The following is a 13,272-nucleotide window of genomic DNA, read 5'->3' as shown; positions in this document are numbered from 1 at the left end:
TCTTACTATTTTACAAAGCAAAACTTCGAAAGCTTATTAATCGTATTGATTACAGCAATATCAACAATCACTAGGTGGCAAAAGCAAATGTTTAAGATACGCAACGTCCAATTCAAGACGAGCGAGCGGCCATAAATAAACAACAGAAACACCAACAGCCACAATACAAGCATACACGAGCTACTAAAATCAAATAGGATTACGCAAAGTTGCAAACGCATTATGTTGGTTTAACTTTATTTTCTTATTTGTTTATGTTGTTTGTGCGCGTCTTGTTGGCTTGTTGGCCTATTGGATTGTTGGACTGCTTGATTGTTGGCTGGGCTATTTTGCCACTTGCTGCTGCAATGTCCGACACATTTAATTTGACTGACTATGCAAACTTGACCCAGTTTTGTGTTGGCTATATAGATTTATTTGCTGGAAGCATTGCAATTTGTTCAGGGTCATGCCATTGATCCCACTGGGATGGGCAAATGCTTTCACTCTTCGATTTAAAATCAGCAAACGACTACTAAATGTGTGGAAACTTAATTTTATTCTTTGTCATATGTGCAAGTATATAACAACCTTAGTCTACATAGCTTCATAGAGTTTATAATAATATTCCTGATCCTAAGCTCAAGAGAACCAATCAATAAGTTTTAATTAAAACCTTCAAAATCAACACTTCAAAATCAACACTTCAAAATCAACACTAAAATCCAACTTAAAATAATGTAAAACTTAAAAAAAGGCAGTGTTATGTATTTTGCAATTTTAATCAAAAGTAATTTTGTGTTGTAGTGTCGAACCTGTTTTTGATAAATCCTTCTCTAAGCATCCGTCGAATAATTGAAATTAAATCCACCTCATATTGTTTCTTTTCCTTTTACATTTATGTCAATGCGTCCCATTTTAGTAATGTTAGCTATTTACATTTCTTTCTTATTGCGTGCTTTTTATTTTATTATATATTATATTATTTATTATATAAACTTGACCTACCACTTATAATAGTGCTAGGAAGTCATAAAATTATATTAATGCACTCAAAATGTCCCGATGTACCTCAACATTTCGTTCTCCAATATGAAAAACTCATACTGATCTGTGATTAAACATTTAAAACAAATAGTTGTCTAGCCTTTTGATTATTATTAAAAGGAAGAAGTTCAGGTCGAATTTGAAAATAGCAGCTTAAAATTATATTTTCAATACTTTTAAGCTGAAGTTTCTAAACATAATAATTCATTTGCATCCGAATTTATACACATCAAAAAATGGAAAGCAATTTGGCAAAAATGTAAATTGAAAACGAAAGTTCTGGGCGGGTATTTATGGGGTCTTACTCATTTTTGTACTCCCCATTAGGAATGTATGTTTGGGATCTGAAAACCAATGCCATGGACGAGTAGCTGTTCTTTTCCCATAAGCCTTGAAACTGGCGATTGTAAATTGATTGAAATTAGCAATCCTCAAAACTGTTATTTTTCAAAGACAAATATGCACTTTTTTCATAAAAACTTTTTTTGAATGAACATTCCCTCTCCGCATAGAACTTGAAATGCCTTGGAACGAAGTACTTTAGTCTGAGAACATTAAAGAATATGGATCTGATTATCTTTATGCACTACTTCCCGCCTCTTCTACTATTCACTCACACGCTTTGATTATCTTTCTTTGCATGTGATTTTAGACAGTGGACAAACCACAAGAAGCGACAACGACACGCTCGATTTGCTTGGCCAAGAATTCCAAAGCCAAACTAATTTAGACGACACAATTTGTCGCCCCCGCCCGCCCACAGAAGACAGAAGACAGAGGAGGGAAGTATAATCCATTGACAGGTGTTGCCGGGTAGACCGGTGGCAAAAGCGACCAAGTGGCATCATTTGCGGTTACTGACAACGACGGCGGTGGTGGTGGTGGTTTCGGTGGTGGCGGTGTTGGCGGAGGCTGCAATTAGACAGCCTGGCAGACAGAAGACGAAGAATTGCGAACAGCAAACGGGAAATCGGAAACATGTTCTTCTGCTGGTCCGGTCGCCTAGCACTTGCCGCTCTTATCTGCCTGATGCATCAACAGCAATTTGTGTGTCATGCTGGTTGGGCAACCAGAACAGCAACAGCAACAACAGCAACAACAACAACAGTAACCACTTCGGCAATGCTTGGCATGCTGCTTGTCATTGCATCGGCAACGCCAGCGATTAACAGCGCCAAACAACAACTGCCGGAGTCGCCACCGCCTTTAAGCAACACACTTAAGAGCGGCATGCAGATCCAGGCAGTGCAGGTGAACTGTACTCGGGAGCTGCTGGACATGCAGCTAACACTAAGTCGGCCCTTTCGCGGCCTCCTCTACGCCAAGGACTTTCCGCTGGAGTGCCGTGCTCGCGGCCAAGATGCCCCGAAGATCGCCCTTCGTTTGCCCACCTCTGGGTGCGGGGTTCGCGCCGAGCCAATGCCCGACGGTGGCATGGAGTATACGGTTCGGGTGATGGTCCAAATGGAGCAAAAGCTGCGCCAGAGCACCGACATCCTACGCACCGTTCGCTGCTACCTGCCTCCCAAGGCCATGGGCATGCCGGTGCCGGTGCCGGTGAGCAGTCGAGACAGGTGAGGGCTTCTTTTTTTTGGCGCAGAAAGTGACATTTCCCTATAATTGAATATACTTTTCGACTGACCTATGTATTTAAAAATGTAGTGTTAATGTATTCCAAGATGGAAAATTACAAAGCATAGATTCTAAGCAATGGATTCTAAAAGAGCTTGTTAAGAATACTATGCTCCCGGTTATTCTTTTCTAGTATTAAAGTAAGAATAATGTGATTTGAAAAACTATGTTTTCTAGTAAGCTCTGAATGGCTAGACTATGATAATTTTTTCCCATTCATGTAATGAACTTGAATAGTTTTCAAGATTTTTTTTACATTACTAAGGTATTGAAATAATTAAATTTTTGGAATTCAAGTTGAATGATGTGAGGATACTTTAAAATTGGGTTATTTTTGCAAATTCTACTAGATTTCAAAGACTAGACTTAAATGTTTTGTTTACGCTCAAATAATGAACTTGTACTTCAAGAACTTAAGTCTCTTATTACTTTGAAAATATATTTACAGAATGAGTCAGCAACAAAATTAGACAAACGAAATCAATATACAAGCTACTAAGCTTATTCCCATTTAAGAGTTCAATTAAATCACACGGGGTCAGAGGCGTTAATTAGATATTATTGTAATTTGATTAGATTTCTCCTTCTTAGGCTTTTCTATCTTATAAGCTGCTTTTTATAATTTTTATATATTATCCTCCTATGTCGACAGTCAATGTTTGTTTACATGAATATATAAATAAATAATGAAAATTGCAGGGGGAAACGATCTAACTCATCGATTTCAAGTATAACAAGTAATTCGCAAAATTAACTTTAGCTAAATGGATTGTGATTTACAATAAACATCAGAAACAATGCTTGCAAAAATCGCATTTAAACGGAGCTGTTCTCAATTCAGCGAAACCTCAATGGTTACCTAAACCCAGAATTTGATTCTCCATGATAATACTTGAAATTAAATTCTATTTATTTAGCAAGCAATAGTTTAAAACTGCTTTTATCAAATCGCAAGGAATGTAGTTTATTCCAAGAAACAAGAAACCCCGCAAGTTGAGTTCAAATGCAATTAAAATGTCACTTTAGCTTAAATTTCGGCTTTAGCTAATATTTACAATTATTCTTTTTCTTTCCCAATGCTGGGTTTGTGAATCATTTGTGGGGCAGGTTTATCAAGAAGTTTGGAATTAAATTAAAGAAAGAACTAAATTAGGAAATGTTTTAAGGCCCCATCGAGCTTAACAAACGTTCTTTGTTCCGATACTAGCGGCCCGGTACGTGCTTCGCTACGTATAAAGTGAAATAATAAAAAAATGTAATTGGAACATCAAATTCATTTATTCAAAAAAAAAATATTTTATTAATTGCTAGCTATTTCAAAACATAATCCTAATTCGATTTGGATAAAGAATATTTTTTGTTTTTCCATTTTGAGCATGAATAAACAAACGGCTGGGGGTACCGACTCTGGAACAGGCAACATAAAGTTGGCCATATAAAAAACATGATTCCTCCAAATTCTCACCACAATCCCCAACTGAAAAAAGTTTCAATTTGACAGCAAAATCCCCATTAACAAATTGATCTGCCATTTATTGAATTAATTTGTTACAAAAATTGTGATAAAGGAAGAACCGCACGACCGATTTTATGCAAATTTCACACAAACCATCTACAAAATAGTCCGAACACAGCCTAAACATTTGGTTTGGAGTTATACAATTATAACGAAAAGTGGCATTGATTTTTATATACATAATATTATCTACATATCTATTATATGAGATGATTTTTTTTTTTTTTTTTTGTGGCCTACACAGGAACGCGCGCATGCGTCACGTGCATCAGGAGCAGGCCTTGGCCGCCGTCTTGCCACCAGCTGGGCCGCTAATGGATACGCCACGTGTGCGCATTTGGCTCGAGCTAGGCGGCCTGAATGGCTCCGGTTCTGTGGAGGTGGGCGTGGCCACGACACTCACCGTGCGCGCTATTGTGCCCGGCAACATTGGCGTGCGTGTCGTCGACTGTGCCGCACTGGATGGCCTGGGCGAGTCCACACAACAGCTGCTGGACGCACGAGGCTGTCCCATCGATGAACAGGTAGGTTTATTGCTAATTTGCGCAACTTATGGCCAAAGGGCTGCTGCTGATGCTGATGCGCTGCCTTACCGTTAGGCAAGACAATGTGATTAATTAGTGAGCAAGATCGTCGAACTTTCATTTTCAATAAGCGAAAGTAACAACCACAACAACAACTGCGAATTAACAAAATGCTTTGGATCGATAGATTGAATTTGCCAATCCATGTGCTGCAGGGTATCAAAAACAGTATGGTACCAATGGTGCCGTCCCTCCTGTGGCGATATATGCACATTTATATATGTATGTACATACATAGTTGTATATACTATATTCGCGCTCGCATCATTAATTCTAACAGTTGTTACGACACCGACGCGAACGCGCGCGCATTAAATGTGCGGCAAGCAAACTGTTAGACATAATTACGTTTGTAACGTTAGAACAGTTTGCGTTGTCGAAGCTACAAGCTACCAGTTTGGGTTTGTTGGTGTTGGCTGATGTTGCTTTGTGGCGTTGGTGGGCAGTCAAGCAATTAAAGCAAAGCCGCCACAACGACTGCCCGCCAACTGTTCTTCTTGAGTAAATTAGGAGGTCACAACAATTAGCCAAGAGTGAAATAGAAATATTTAGCATTTAACATTTTGACATGCTTTGGCTTTTGTCTTTCTGTATTTGTATTATTTAGCCACCAAAGAGCCGTGGCCATCAACATCGGCACACAACATACACACTTGTACAATCCACAAAACACAAAAGTGCCCGAAATGGGTCAAACAAATCTTCGGCTCTGCCACTGTCATTGCCATTGTGAGGCGCCAAGAAAGATCTCACGGCTTAATTTTTGTTTTATTTCTACGCCAGCACCACCACCAGCACCACAACCAGCCCACTAAATTTGCATTTTGTTTGTTTTATTGTTTTGCTAGTTGCTTGCCCACAATAACAGCAACAACAACAACAATAGCAACAACAGCAGCAGCAACGGCCACATTGGCTTCCGTCTCAGCGCATTTCATTTTCTTTGGGATCCGCGTCGCAGTTGCAAATTTATGCGCGCGCATCCATCACCAAGCATCCAGTTGATTTGTTTGGATTAGAAAACTTCTAGGTCACAGCATGGTAGAAAAGTGAAACAGACTTTTGTGTTGTTCTTGTCCAATTGTTGTGCTCAGCCCAGGCACACTTTATTTGTTTAGTCTCACACACACACACACACACACAAATACACGCACATGCCAGCAATGCGACCCACTCCGTTGACCCACAACTGGCAGTAGATCAGATGAATTTAAAAAAAAACTGCGCATATTTAATGCAGATATTTCTATGCATAGTTCCTTGTTCGCGTCATTTCAGTTCTAATTTCGAAATAACTCTATGCACACAAACAAATATGAAGCGTACTTTTAAGTAATATGTACATATATTAAAGATTAGTTAAAAATAACTTACATACATAACTTACATATCCAGCAAAAGTGAACATTTAATTAATCATTTTTGTTGTTACATATGTAGTAATGCATTTTGCGGATAGCCGCACAGCAAAGGGCGTGCGCAACTTTTACAAAAGGGGGGCCCAAAAAATAAAAATGTTGATTACATAAAGCATGATGCATTTAAAAAATAATGCTCTTGCCGGAAAGGATCAAACTATATACTATGGATGTTTTCAGATCTTGACACAAAATTTGTTGAGAATAAGAGTTGCATAAATAGCCTTTTTGGTATGAAACACAAGAAATTATCGCAAGACGTTGTAGATATAGAAAGAAAGAAAAGAATCTGAAACGGTTCGTTATTAAGTGGCTCGCACGGCCGCTCACACCGACACCAAAAATAACAATAATTGCACCTGCATTATTGTAAAAGAATACGCATTTTATTGTTTACTTCTTAGTGCATATTAATTTGTATTAGAAATGTTTAAAGTCGGTTTTTTTTTGGAATTTGGAACTGTACTTTAGGGAATTAAAATTTTTTCTTACACTTGGGTTTTTATTTTAATACATATTCTAAATGGCTGCGTATTTTTTATGTACAATCATACTTTGTACATAGTGAGGGCATATCGCAATTTGGAATTAAATGCTTCACTATTAAATATGCTTAGTTTAAAGACAAGTAAAGTGAAAAGCAAATTAGGATGAATAAAATTCACAGCACAGCTTTTTAGACAGCTTTTTATTTAGAGATAAGTTAATTATTTATTGCTACATTTAGTTTTATGAAGCATATATAATCTTTTGGTCAACATTCCTCTTGCCTTTTTAATTATAGAATTTTTAATTCAATATTTCAAAATGTGAACATCCAATATAACGACCAGTGTACACACACCCACTTGCGTACACAATACGCTAACAGTGCCACCATGTCCTGCAAAATGGCATCACTACAAAATACCGTAATGTCCTACACTCCAACTATCATTTTTTGAAATTTATTTTGCTAGAGTGCGCTTATCTGCATTTTTGAACTCGTTTGAACTTCCGCGGTGATTACTTTTGTAATTGTTATTGTCTTAAGATTCGCACACACACACACATGCACCCGCGCACTCACACAGCAGCAACACGTGCTTCGGTGTGTAAATTGAAACCCGCCAAGTGGACCGGCCATTCCAGCGCCAACTAATCAAAACTAATACATACGTACAAACCCTCACAGACACACTCACACAAAACAATAACAATGCGAGAAGCACATTCATTCCTACATACATAAATCACATGGGTGTGTAATTTCATACATTTCCACATGCATTTACATACGTACATACTATGTGCATATGTATGTGTGTATTTAGTGGGTAATTTGCCGTCTCATAGTAGCTGCATTGTTTTTGTCATTGAACTTGGCACATGACTCTTGGTGCCTTCCAGTTTTTGTAACGGAAGTGTCGACTGCACGTGTAACCGCCATGTGTGTACATAATATACTTACATATGTACATATGTATGTATGTATGTATGTCATCAACAATAATAATTGTATAACTTTTGATGAGAAACGGCGACATTAAAAAGTAAGCTGTTTAGGGCCCATCAAACTGGTTGGGTCAGTGACAACTATATAAAACTATGTATGTAATACATACTATGTATGTATGTATGTATATGGTGGCAGGTGTTGCGGCCATTGCTCTCCAAAACTACAAATACTCATAATTACATATGTACATACATATGTGCATATACATACATATGTACATATTTACGCATTCTATATGAGTCGAGTTTTTGTATCCTTTTCTAGGTTATGCCCGCCTTGCACACCCGACACAAGCCAGCCGAGGAGGGCTGGTCCAAGCAAGAGGAGGAAGATCTTGTGGAGCGTACATTTACAGCCACATTTCCCGCCTTCAAGTTTCCCGATCGCGAACGCTTGCATGTGAGTTGTGGCGTGCAGCTTTGCAAGGGGAAGTGTCCAAATGTGAGTATGCAAAAAACAAAAACAAAGAAGACCTAAAATGCATTTCAATTAATTGTAAAGAAAACGAAAGTGTTGCCATTGCCTTGGCTGTTGCTACTGTTGTTGTGCGCAGCAAAGCGTGCTGCTGTTGTTATTGCTGTTTGTTTATTGTTGCCGGTGGTTGCAACTAATTAATGTGGTTATTGCACCAAAATGCACTGAACTGAAGCCCATTAAGAGGCATTGCAGCAGGTACGCAGCAGACAGCTAGGCCGGCAGATGCAACAACTCTTGCCCAAGTTGTGGGTGGGTGTTGACTGACAATTTCTTTATACATCCATTGCCCAGCTCAATTGTCGCCTGGCCGAGCAGCAGCCGCAACTAAATGCTGATCTTCATCTAGCACGCATCGAGGTATTCAATTCGTTGGCAGTAACAGCTCCCCAAATAGAGGTAGATCGGCTGCGTTATGATCGGCGCTATAACATGAGCGGTAAGTTCCATCAACAAACTACTTATTTTTAATATTTTGAGAGTTAAAAAATTAGTATAGCGATGGTTAAAGTGCATGCGATTTTTAATAATATATGCCTTAATGTATTTAACTACTCGATACAAGCTAGTAACAACTTTTTTCTAGCACAATTAATTTTCTGAACAATGATCGCTGCTATTATGGTTATGTCATAATCAGTTCGGTTCCTTTTTCCCAATCCGATCAATTGTGTGTTGAAATCAACTCCTGTTCCTATATGAGAGGTACAATTTATTTTTAAAATATTACTAGAAATAATTGGAGAAAATATGACATTTTGCACGAATTGGAATAATAAACCAAATGCAATTCAATAAATTTGATTGTAATAGGACCGATTTAGTCTAGAATTGGGAAAACGTTTATTGAGGCTGACTAGCTTAAACGATTTTCTTAAAACAAGCGCTTACTATCTTTTTACATTTATACTGTACTCTTGACCATCTTTTTAGTAGAGGAGTACGCACCAAATGTTCGTCCTCTACCCAGTGAGGGTACGCTCTGTCTATCCATCTCCAAGCTAGCCATATCCTTTTGCATACTTGGCCTGATATTCCTTGTGGCTGTCATCGTGGCGATATTTTCGCTAATACGCACCCGTCGGCGCGAACGACGTCGTGGCATCGGTGACTTGGGCAGTGGTGGAATCGGTGGAACGACCACTTCGAATAGCAGCAGCCGTCTTCAACGTGCCGACATCTGCACATCCATGTTTTCCTCAAGGTCAGTATCACACATGATAGTGCTAGTATGGTAACAAGAAAAATAAATAAATCCTCCACTTATCGACATCTCGTAAACATTAAAAATAAGGTTTATATTTTACCTTCAAGTTGTAATACTATTTACATACTATTCTTTATATTTATATATATTTATACAGCAGCGAGTCAGCGCAGTCAGCGCCCCGCTTTGGAGGCAAGTTTCTGATGCCCTACTATCCGAATACCTTGCCCTACGGACGTGTGTACTAAATAGCGCCACCTCCCGTGTCTTCTGAACCTAACTTTTCTCTCGTCTTTGGGCATGCTTTGGTTCACCAATTCTATAGACTGATGTGGCTTAAACCTCAAAACCCTGGAATTCGTTTAACGAAAACGCAACGAAAATAGCAAACTAAGTTTTATTTTGTAGCTATTATTTGAAAGCTCCTTGAAAACATTTTATTGGATTTTCCCTTAAAATGTGCTTTAATGAGCTTTCATCAATTATTTTAGTACTTACAAAAATTTTTTTTTCCATGTACCTATTAGTTTAACATATCTTATTGTGCAATCGTAATTAAATTTACAAGTTTATGAGTAAACTAAAAACAATAATATTCTTTCTCTTCTTTTTTCGCTACACGTTAGTGAGATTGATTGAAAAAGTTACATAAACAATGATTTGTAACTAATAAACAAGCATAATGTAAGCTTAAGTCATGAAAAACATGCTTGGAATTATTTATGCACAAAAGGTGAGTTCCTAGTTGCCTTCGCAAAGTTGACATTGGCCAATCCCGAGCACTTTTGTTTGCATTGTTAACTTAGTGATCAATTGAAAATAGTTATAGCATCATACACATTTTTTGCCTTCAAGCATCATCATCAGTGAATTCGAAAAAATTAACAGAAATTCAAAGAATATTGAAGATTTTGAAAAGATGCCAGAAGCATTTTCTAGTGCTTTGGCTTGAACCAGTGCTGCCACCCATCAACAGATTAGAGGGTGCACGCTATTCCGATATCGATTTCGACAGACTGGCCTTCACAGCTGATTTTGACTTCAAGAAGAAGAAGAAGCAGCACGTGCACTTTGGGCACCGCACTTTCGAAGCGTTTAATTTATGCGCAATTTTTATTTGTAAACTAATCTGTAACCATAAAATCTTGACCCACAAAATGTCCTCGGCGAGGGCTACTGGCCGAAAGCGATATTTTGATGCTGCCACAGCAAACGTCGCGGATCGGGACTTGCAACCCGTTAAGTTAAAGCGAAAGAGTCAACAAAATTTCAAAGGCGATTTTGTTGTTACGCATGCACAGCATAAAAAGGAGCATGTCCGACCCTTTCAGAACAAACGCTTTGGAAATGATGTGAAGCCGAACCCGAAGCCGAAGAAGCCAAAAGTACCGCAGCACCTGTTGGATAAATATTCACGTGGTGGCCAGGTAATGTCGAAAGGCGTTAAGACGAAGCACTTTCAGCAGCAGCAAAAGCGGAAGGAAGTGTATCTAGAGTATGCCGAAGAGCAGGCAGCACGTACAGAGCTGCTGCTCCAGGAGGCGCCCGGGATGTTGGAGGCGGATAAGGAAGAGATCACAGCAAACTACCGGCAGGCTGAGATTGCAGCCAATCTCGATTTACAGTCGGCAGCGAAGCATTTCCAACTGAATCTCGACTTCGGTCCTTACACTTTGCGTTACACAAAGAACGGTCGCCACTTGTTACTGGGCGGCCGGCGGGGACATGTTGCAGCGTTCGATTGGATCACAAAACGGTTGCATTGTGAATTTAACGCCACCGAGAGCGTAGTCGATGTGCAGTGGCTTCATGTTCCCACAATGTACGCTGTGGCGCAAAAAGAATGGGTTTACTTCTACGACAAAAAAGGAACCGAACTTCACTGCGTCAAGCGTTTGACACGCGTAAATCGCCTTGACTTCCTGCCCTACCATTTTCTGCTGGCTGCCGGTAATAGCAAGGGTTTTGTCTCTTGGCTGGATGTATCTATAGGCGAGCTGGTGGGTAACTATAACACGGGCCTGGGTGACATAAGACTCATGCGTCACAATCCTGCCAATGGAGTTTTGTGCATAGGCGGCGGCAAAGGCGTTGTCTCTATGTGGTCGCCCAAGGTGCGCGAACCACTGGCCAAGATGCTGTGTCATCCAACGGCAATGACGGCACTAACTGTGGATCCCAAGGGCCAGCACCTTGTAACCGCCGGTCTGGATCGTTGTGTTAAGGTGTGGGACATACGGCAGCTTAACGATAAGCCACTGGCCGTATTCCGTCTGCGTCTGCCCGCTAACGAGGTGGAGGTGTCACAACGCGGTGTGCTAGCTCTGTCCCAGGGCACCTATTTAGAAATGTACACAGATCTTTTAACCGGCGGGGGTACCCGATTCGGCGACATAGCCCCCTACCTGCGCCATCGCTGCGACTCATTTGTGCACTGCCTGCGATTCTGTCCATACGAGGATATTCTCGGTGTTGCAACCGCCACCGGGTTCCAATCCTTATTAGCGCCTGGCTCTGGCGAGCCCAATTTCGATGCGCTTGAAGACAATCCTTATGAGACACGCAAGCAGCGACGCGAGCACGAGGTTCACGCTTTGCTGGAAAAGATACCGCCCGAGCTAATAACGCTAGATCCAGAAGACATAACAGCCGTCGATGCACCTACGTTAGAAGAAAAGATTGATGCTAAACGGCAGCTATTCCACCTGAAGCCGCCTCGTATTGACATGAAGACGCGCCACAAAATGAAGGGCCGTGGTGGCACCGTAAAGGCGGCGCGTAACAAGCAGATAGTGAAGGATCAAAAGCGAAAGGTATGTACAAACATATAATGTGATCAATCGACGTCACAAAATTTTCATCTTCCGTCTCCTTTACTCTCAGGAGTTTATCGCAGATATTCGCGAGGCCAAGAAAAACGTTATTGCAACACATCGGCAGAGAAAGAGTAGCGGCGGCGACAACAACGATAGTGCGGAGCCATCCGTACGCTCGGTATTGGATCGATTCAAGCCCAAATACCAAAAGAAGCAGAAACACCAGAACTGATTGCAAGTTTGGTTGGGCTATTTTAATTATTTTAATTCAATCCAAGAAAAAATGTGTACTGTGGTTCATTTCGGAGAACTTTGTATATGAATAATTAAAAAACAATTCCAATACGTGATTGAAGATATCCTAAATCCAATTATTAAATACTTCGACGGGATGGATACCTTTTGGGGTGTGTCACGGCTTCTTTTTGGCTAAAAATATCAAACGGTTTATGTGTCGATAATTAGCTTACAATTAGGGATAGATTACCTCATACTACCTTATTAAAGATTGTTTAGAATACGTACAAGTACTGTTTTTTTTATGATTTATTTCAAATGAAAATATTGATATTGTCTTTGGCTATTTATATTCTGTACATAAAATGTACAAGAGTATATTAGGTTTGCGGGAGCTGAAAATGTAACCGGCAGAAGGAGGCGTGGCAAACCCCATAAAGTATACATATATATTCTTGATCAGCATAACGAGACGAGTCGATCTAGCCCTGTCTGTCCGTATGAACACCTGGATCTCAGAGACTATAAGAGCTAGAGACACCAAATTTTGCACAAAGATGCCTTATGTGTGTACGCTGTGCAAGATTGTTTTATTTTTTTTATTTCCCCCCCCTCCCCCCCCACTTACCCCCTATGGGCGTTTTCCCGATTTTCCATTTGTATTATCGCCTATATCTCGAAGACTATAAGACCTAGGGACACCAAATTTTAGTCCCAGGTGCCTTATGTGAATACGCAGAAAATGTGTATTTTGGAATTTCCCTCTCTCCCCCCTCTCCCTATCATATCGTAACTCCCGCAATTCTTGGAATTTCGAACTCAAACTTGGCAAATACCTCCATTTAGTTATAGGTTTCATTATGA

General features: G+C 39.9%; 2 protein-coding genes across 2 annotated transcripts; both read left to right on the top strand.

The window, feature by feature from the left end:
• The first annotated feature begins 2,004 nt into the window (after nucleotides 1-2,004).
• On the top strand, nucleotides 2,005-9,736 carry LOC115626985. The gene is made up of 7 exons (XM_030522500.1): nucleotides 2,005-2,145; nucleotides 2,251-2,600; nucleotides 4,419-4,698; nucleotides 7,939-8,115; nucleotides 8,443-8,587; nucleotides 9,082-9,352; nucleotides 9,513-9,736. Exons 1-7 carry the CDS (start codon nucleotides 2,005-2,007, stop codon nucleotides 9,601-9,603), a joined length of 1,455 nt encoding a protein of 484 aa, XP_030378360.1. The 3' UTR covers nucleotides 9,604-9,736.
• Nucleotides 9,737-10,362: 626 nt separating this feature from the next.
• Nucleotides 10,363-12,537, top strand: LOC115626763 (probable U3 small nucleolar RNA-associated protein 7). The gene is made up of 2 exons (XM_030522220.1): nucleotides 10,363-12,168; nucleotides 12,239-12,537. Exons 1-2 carry the CDS (start codon nucleotides 10,513-10,515, stop codon nucleotides 12,401-12,403), a joined length of 1,821 nt encoding a protein of 606 aa, XP_030378080.1. The 5' UTR covers nucleotides 10,363-10,512; the 3' UTR covers nucleotides 12,404-12,537.
• Nucleotides 12,538-13,272: the final 735 nt, after the last annotated feature.

Source organism: Scaptodrosophila lebanonensis, unplaced genomic scaffold, assembly GCF_003285725.1.
Source record: "Scaptodrosophila lebanonensis strain 11010-0011.00,11010-0021.00 unplaced genomic scaffold, SlebRS2 tig00000089-arrow-pilon, whole genome shotgun sequence".
Classification (NCBI taxonomy): Eukaryota; Metazoa; Arthropoda; class Insecta; order Diptera; family Drosophilidae; genus Scaptodrosophila; species Scaptodrosophila lebanonensis.
Note: the sequence above shows the minus strand (reverse complement) of the source record. Positions and strands in the feature narration are given on the sequence as shown.

Coding starts and splice junctions, on each gene's coding strand:
- LOC115626985 (XM_030522500.1), top strand. CDS start 2,005: ATGTTCTTCTGCTGGTCCGGTCGCCTAGCACTTGCCGCTCTTATCTGC. Junction 8,588..9,081: donor TCGGCGCTATAACATGAGCG/GTAAGTTCCATC, acceptor CCATCTTTTTAG/TAGAGGAGTACGCACCAAAT. Junction 9,353..9,512: donor ACATCCATGTTTTCCTCAAG/GTCAGTATCACA, acceptor ATATTTATACAG/CAGCGAGTCAGCGCAGTCAG.
- LOC115626763 (XM_030522220.1), top strand. CDS start 10,513: ATGTCCTCGGCGAGGGCTACTGGCCGAAAGCGATATTTTGATGCTGCC. Junction 12,169..12,238: donor TGAAGGATCAAAAGCGAAAG/GTATGTACAAAC, acceptor CTTTACTCTCAG/GAGTTTATCGCAGATATTCG.